Source organism: Oncorhynchus keta, chromosome 1 (assembly GCF_023373465.1).
Source record: "Oncorhynchus keta strain PuntledgeMale-10-30-2019 chromosome 1, Oket_V2, whole genome shotgun sequence".
NCBI lineage: Eukaryota > Metazoa > Chordata > Actinopteri > Salmoniformes > Salmonidae > Oncorhynchus > Oncorhynchus keta.
The window spans coordinates 60,380,964-60,388,463 of record NC_068421.1 but is presented as its reverse complement, the minus strand read 5'-3'; the positions used below and the strand labels follow the sequence as shown (position 1 = coordinate 60,388,463).

At 51.2% G+C, this 7,500-nt stretch overlaps 1 protein-coding gene and 1 long non-coding RNA gene across 3 annotated transcripts in view; both read left to right on the top strand.

The window, feature by feature from the left end:
* The window catches only part of LOC127933110 (uncharacterized), a 3,441-nt gene extending 1,060 nt beyond the window's left edge, over nucleotides 1–2,381 (top strand). Inside the window, exons 2-3 of the mRNA XM_052529812.1 lie at nucleotides 378–435; nucleotides 570–2,381. Of these exons, the coding sequence (XP_052385772.1) occupies nucleotides 950–2,356 (1,407 nt within the window). The 5' untranslated portion in view covers nucleotides 378–435; nucleotides 570–949 and the 3' untranslated portion in view covers nucleotides 2,357–2,381. The remainder of the gene's footprint in view (nucleotides 1–377; nucleotides 436–569) is intronic.
* Nucleotides 2,382–5,601: 3,220 nt separating this feature from the next.
* Nucleotides 5,602–7,500, top strand: part of LOC118389780 (uncharacterized) — a 5,317-nt gene continuing 3,418 nt past the window's right edge. For both annotated transcript variants that reach the window (XR_004826843.2, XR_008147420.1), the window contains exon 1: nucleotides 5,602–7,178. This is a non-coding gene — a long non-coding RNA (uncharacterized LOC118389780). The remainder of the gene's footprint in view (nucleotides 7,179–7,500) is intronic.

Here is a 7,500-nt window from a genome sequence, read left to right as displayed (position 1 = left end):
TTGTCACAAAGTGCTGTACAGAAACCCAGCCTAAAACCCAAAACAGCAAACAATGCAGATGTAGAAGCACGGTTGCTAGGAAAAAACTCCCTAGAAAGGCAGGAATCTAAGAAGAAACCTAGAGAGGAGCCAGGCTCTGAGGGGTGACCAGTCCTCTTCTGGCTGTGCCGGGTGGAGATTATAACAGAACATGGCCAAGATGTTCAAACGTTCATAGATGACCAGTAGGGTCAAATAATAATAATCACAGTGGTTGTAGAGGGTGCAACGGGTCAGCACCTCAGGAGTAAATGTTGGCTTTTAATATATATATATATATATAGATCGATACATAGATAGTTAGAGATATATCTGTCTATTTCTCCTCTCTCCATCAGGCCAAGAGATGCAGTGACTCTCAGATGAATAACTCTGTGATGTCCTCATCTCCCAGAGGTGAGTACAAAGAGGCCAGCTCTGTTTCTCAGGGCAAAAACCTAATTTGAGACACCCATGTGTACTGTAAAACCCTCAAACTTCTGTGTAAATCAATATCAGTTCCTTTGTCCTTCTGTCTCTCTCCACTCCAGTCTCAGTTTCAGCCCATCCCAGTGGAAGGTTGAATGTGTGGGAGATGTGTTGTGGCTTCACGAAGACCAGATCATCCCGGTGAGTTTCTATGCCTAGGCTGATGCTTCAGCTTCCTCAGCACCCCTTGCAGGTTTACGAACAGTCACAGATTGTGAAAAGTTATGTTAATTCAAAACCTGTGTCTCTCTTGCGATCTGGTCTCCTGTTCATGACTCTTGTTCCCCTTTCTCCCCCTCTGCCTTTGATCCTCTCTATTCCCGCTTCTCTCTTTGTATTATATTCATATTATAATACTTCCATTATTCAGTCACTGCAGTGTTGTTTTTGCAAAGGGACCAACGTGAAGTAGCTACCGGCCCTGGCTGCCACCCATACAGAGATGACCACTGACCCAACAGAGCAGACCCTGGCCTCCATCCACACAGAGATGACCACTGACCCAACAGAGCAGACCCTGGCCGCCACCCATACAGAGATGACCACTGACCCAACAGAGCAGACCCTGGCCGCCACCCACACAGAGATGACCACTGACCCAACAGAGCAGACCCTGGCCGCCACCCACACAGAGATGACCACTGACCCAACAGAGCAGACCCTGGCCGCCACCCATACAGAGATGACCACTGACCCAACAGAGCAGACCCTGGCCGCCACCCACACAGAGATGACCACTGACCCAACAGAGCAGACCCTGGCCGCCACCCACACAGAGATGACCACTGACCCAACAGAGCAGACCCTGGCCGCCACCCACACAGAGATGGCCACTGACCCAACAGAGCAGACCCTGGCCTCCATCCACACAGAGATGACCACTGACCCAACAGAGCAGACCCTGGCCTCCATCCACACAGAGATGACCACTGACCCAACAGAGCAGACCCTGGCCGCCACCCATACAGAGATGACCACTGACCCAACAGAGCAGACCCTGGCCGCCACCCACACAGAGATGACCACTGACCCAACAGAGCAGACCCTGGCCGCCACCCACACAGAGATGACCACTGACCCAACAGAGCAGACCCTGGCCGCCACCCATACAGAGATGACCACTGACCCAACAGAGCAGACCCTGGCCGCCACCCATACAGAGATGACCACTGACCCAACAGAGCAGACCCTGGCCTCCATCCACACAGAGATGACCACTGACCCAACAGAGCAGACCCTGGCCGCCACCCATACAGAGATGACCACTGACCCAACAGAGCAGACCCTGGCCGCCACCCACACAGAGATGACCACTGACCCAACAGAGCAGACCCTGGCCGCCACCCACACAGAGATGACCACTGACCCAACAGAGCAGACCCTGGCCGCCACCCATACAGAGATGACCACTGACCCAACAGGGCAGGCCCTGGCCGCCACCCATACAGAGATGACCACTGACCCAACAGAGCAGACCCTGGCCGCCAACCATACAGAGATGACCACTGACCCAACAGAGCAGGCCCTGGCCGCCAACCATACAGAGATGACCACTGACCCAACAGAGCAGACCCTGGCCGCCACCCATACAGAGATGACCACTGACCCAACAGAGCAGACCCTGGCCGCCAACCATACAGAGATGACCACTGACCCAACAGAGCAGACCCTGGCCGCCACCCATACAGAGATGAGGAAGTACAGTTCCCGCTCAGCCCAGTCAAAACTGTTCGCTGCTCTGGCCCCCCAATGGTGGAACAAACTCCCTCACGACGCCAGGACAGCGGAGTCAATCACCACCTTCCGGAGACACCTGAAACCCCACCTCTTCATGGAATACCTAGGATAGGGTAAGTAAGGGTAAGTAATCCTTCTCACCCCCCTTCTCCCCCCCCCCCAAAAAGATTTAGATGCAAGTGGCTGTTCCACTGGATGTCATAAGGTGTATGCACCAATTTGTAAGTCGCTCTGGATAAGAGCGTCTGCTAAATGACTTAAATGTAATGTAAATGTAATGACCACTGACCCAACAGGGCAGGCCCTGGCCGCCACCCATACAGAGATGACCACTGACCCAACAGAGCAGACCCTGGCCGCCAACCATACAGAGATGACCACTGACCCAACAGAGCAGACCCTGGCCGCCACCCATACAGAGATGACCACTGACCCAACAGAGCAGACAGACCCTTGCCACCACCCATACAGAGATGACCACTGACCCAACAGAGCAGACCCTGGCCTCCATCCACACAGAGATGACCACTGACCCAACAGAGCAGACCCTGGCCGCCACCCATACAGAGATGACCACTGACCCAACAGAGCAGACCCTGGCCTCCATCCACACAGAGATGACCACTGACCCAACAGAGCAGACCCTGGTCTCCATCCACACAGAGATGACCACTGACCCAACAGAGCAGACCCTGGCCGCCACCCATACAGAGATGACCACTGACCCAACAGAGCAGACCCTGGCTGCCACCCATACAGAGATGACCACTGACCCAACAGAGCAGGCCCTGGCCGCCAACCATACAGAGATGACCACTGACCCAACAGAGCAGGCCCTGGCCGCCAACCATACAGAGATGACCACTGACCCAACAGAGCAGACCCTGGCCGCCAACCATACAGAGATGACCACTGACCCAACAGAGCAGCCCTGGCCGCCACCCATACAGAGATGACCACTGACCCAACAGAGCAGACCCTGGCCGCCACCCATACAGAGATGACCACTGACCCAACAGAGCAGACCCTGGCCTCCATCCACACAGAGATGACCACTGACCCAACAGAGCAGACCCTGGCCGCCACCCATACAGAGATGACCACTGACCCAACAGAGCAGACCCTGGCCTCCATCCACACAGAGATGACCACTGACCCAACAGAGCAGACCCTGGTCTCCATCCACACAGAGATGACCACTGACCCAACAGAGCAGACCCTGGCCGCCACCCATACAGAGATGACCACTGACCCAACAGAGCAGACCCTGGCCGCCACCCATACAGAGATGACCACTGACCCAACAGAGCAGACCCTGGCCGCCACCCATACAGAGATGACCACTGACCCAACAGAGCAGACCCTGGCCTCCATCCACACAGAGATGACCACTGACCCAACAGAGCAGACCCTGGTCTCCATCCACACAGAGATGACCACTGACCCAACAGAGCAGACCCTGGCCGCCACCCATACAGAGATGACCACTGACCCAACAGAGCAGACCCTGGCCGCCACCCATACAGAGATGACCACTGACCCAACAGAGCAGACCCTGGCCGCCACCCATACAGAGATGACCACTGACCCAACAGAGCAGACCCTGGCCTCCATCCACACAGAGATGACCACTGACCCAACAGAGCAGACCCTGGTCTCCATCCACACAGAGATGACCACTGACCCAACAGAGCAGACCCTGGCCTCCATCCACACAGAGATGACCACTGACCCAACAGAGCAGACCCTGGTCTCCATCCACACAGAGATGACCACTGACCCAACAGAGCAGACCCTGGCCGCCACCCATACAGAGATGACCACTGACCCAACAGAGCAGACGCTGGCCTCCATCCACACAGAGATGACCACTGACCCACTCTACCCCTGCATCATTTTCTTCCTGACCCTCTCTCTCCCTCCCTTTCACTCTCTCCCTCCTTCCTTCTCTTATTCGATCCCCACCCCTATCTCTCCCCCTCTCTCTCCGTCTCTCAGGCAGTGTGTTGTGTGAGGGGCCCAACAGTCATCCGCACACCACCCGAGGAGAGCTCCACTGGAGGGGAGAGCACCACCCTCTGGACGGTGAACACATCCTGCTGAGCGGAACAGTCCTTTGCAATGCAGAACAGCCTATGGCATGTTCATATACACCGGGACTCAGCACACATACATAGGCCCTGCTCCAATACTTTAAAATGGATCCTTTTTTCCTCCCCTAACAGATCAATTATAAGGTCTATGAAATAGAACATTTAAAGTTGAAATGAGACATACCTTTCAGAGTGTGATGACTCATCGAGTGGTCTTCTACCTTGTCTGATAGATACCCTATACGTATACGCAATGTTTCTTATTATATAGCTAAATAATTATTCAGACATTTTATCTCAGTGTGTTTTAATGGAGAGGCACGTGGAAAAATGTTATAAAACAAATACACTTCAATGCTAAGAAAAGTTTATCAGATTATTCACGAAATCCCTATAAAGAAAGCTTTTTCATTCTTCTTATCAATATTCATCAATTGTCAATAGACATTAGTCCTTGCATAGAATAACATGCATTACATCATATTTACATGTAACACTAGATAAGTTGGGTTAAAACTTCTTAGGGCTGCAATCCCGTTAAAGGGATGACATGACAACAGCCAATGAAAGTGCCGGGCGCCAAATTCAAAACAACACAAATCTCATCATTAAAATGCCTCAAACATACATGTATCTTATACCGTTTTAAAGCTAATCTTGTGGTTAATCCCACCACAGTGTCCGATTTCAAATAGACTTTACAGCCCCTCAGGCTCAGACAGTAAGATCCTGTGTAATGTTGGTCGGCACAGAGTCAAGATGACTCAGATTGAGAAGGTGTTGAGTGATAGGACCTGAACGAGGTCGCCATTTGTGGTGAGTGATAGAGACCTGAACGAGGTCGTTATTGTGGTGAGTGATAGGACCTGAACGAGGTCGTCATTGTGGTGAGTGATAGGACCTGAACGAGGTCATCATTGTGTTGAGTGATAGGACCTGAACGAGGTCATCATTGTGGTGAGTGATAGAGACCTGAACGAGGTCGTTATTGTGGTGAGTGATAGGACCTGAACGAGGTCGTCATTGTGGTGAGTGATAGGACCTGAACGAGGTCATCATTGTGGTGAGTGATAGGACCTGAACGAGGTCATCATTGTGGTGAGTGATAGGACCTGAACGAGGTCATCATTGTGGTGAGTGATAGGACCTGAACGAGGTCATCATTGTGGTGAGTGATAGGACCTGAACGAGGTCATCATTGTGGTGAGTGATAGTACTAGTGATGACCTCGTTCAGGTCCTATCTAGTACGGATGGCCTATGACCTGGGAGCAGTCTGCCTCTGTCTGTCACACATCTAGTACTATCTAGTATGGATGGCCTATGACCTGGGAGCAGTCTGCCTCTGTCTGTATGTGTTAGATTTGGTTTCACCACTACTAGGGTCTGAAGTACCTTGTGTTATTGTGCAGAGGGTTCTCAGTTTGGTCCCTGGTTTGGAAAGGCAGTGACTGAACTCACTTTTGTTTGCATCTGACCAATGACCCAGACCTACATATGTGAGTGTCAGACTGAGAGTTTGAGTTACAGGCTGACTGGAAGTTCTGGGCACTGTATGACAAATCAGGGCACCCTTAAATATTCAAATAGACATGCCTATAAGTGCTAAATATTTAATGATGGTCCAGCCCTCTAGAGTCAAGGTGTGATCTGGAATCACACTCCCCATCTGCCCACTGTCTACTACTACTCTTTGTCTGATATTAGAATAGACAGCCCTCTATCCCCACTCTATCTGCAAATGTCTTCATTTCTCTTTCTTGCATTTTTTCACGAGATGCGTCAGTGCAGAGGAATCACAGGTAATGATCCAGGTTCAGATGTTACATATTATTGTCGACAAAAACATACTATATACATTATCCGGTTCAGTCCAGTATTATTTGCACATAGTCAAATCCGTCAGGAAGGGCTCCCGAGTGGCGCAGCAGTCTAAGGCACTGCATCTCAGTGCAAGAGGTGTCACTACAGTCCCTGGTTCCATTCACAATTGGCCCAGTGTCATCCGGGTTTGACCAGGTTAGGCCGTCTTTGTAAATAAGATTTTGTTCATAACTTACTTGCCTAGTAAAATAAAGATCTCTGCCCCACCTCTGGCTCCCCCAGACATTAGACCTGAGCTGGAACCTATTCTTCTGAGGGGGTCTGTATCTGTCTGACCAGTGGTGGAGGACAGGTTGAGGGGGCAGCAGTGCACATAGAGCAGACAGTTCCTCACTGCACTGGCACTCCCTGCCTGCCAGAATGGTGTACCAGGCTGCGTCCCCAGACGAAGAGGCCCTGGTGTGGGCAGGCAGGGAGCTGGGCTGGGTCTTCCTCTCCAGGACCAGGGACTCTCTGACAGTCAGTGAGCTGGGCCTCAAACACAACTACCAGCTCCCTCACCCTGCTCGACTTCACCAGACATGTCTGTACTGGGTGAGACTGACGTTACCATTTGACCATGCTAGAAGGAGGAATATATAACCCTGAGCTTACCCCTAACAAATATACACTAATTATGTACTTTCTCAAAAGATCTGACAGAATTGCCTCTTTTGTCCTTTCTAGCATTGCTATCTAGTGACTACCTGAGTGAGACTGGATGCATCTGCCCCACAGCTCCCCTATCCTGGCACCTTTCCCTTTCTCTCCCTTTATCTCTCTATCCCCCAGTCTCTGGTCTTGATGTATTCTCCTGACATGTGTAGATCTGCTCTATCCTCTGATGTATGTTGTTGTGTGTGCAGTGCGGGAGCCAGAGGGAGGGCTGAAGTTATGCTGTAAAGGTGCTGACATAGTGATCTTGGAGAGACTACAAAAAGACTGTCCATATCTGGAGAGCACTGAGAAAGCTTTAGATGTAAGACACAAACGTACACACACACACACACACACACACACACACACACACACACACACACACACACACACACACACACACGCTACATAGAGTAAGCAGAACAAACAGATCTCATGCAACATCTCGTCAGGTATATTCCTGCCCTCTTCTAGCTGTTGCCCTGTCCTGTCTGAGAACCATGAACATGCTGAACGTGCTGAACATACTGAACATACTGAACCCGCTGAAAACATACTGAACATACTGAACACATACTGAACATACTGCCTTGACAACCTGTAACCATGAGGACATGCTGGATCAGCTGTCTGACGACATGGAG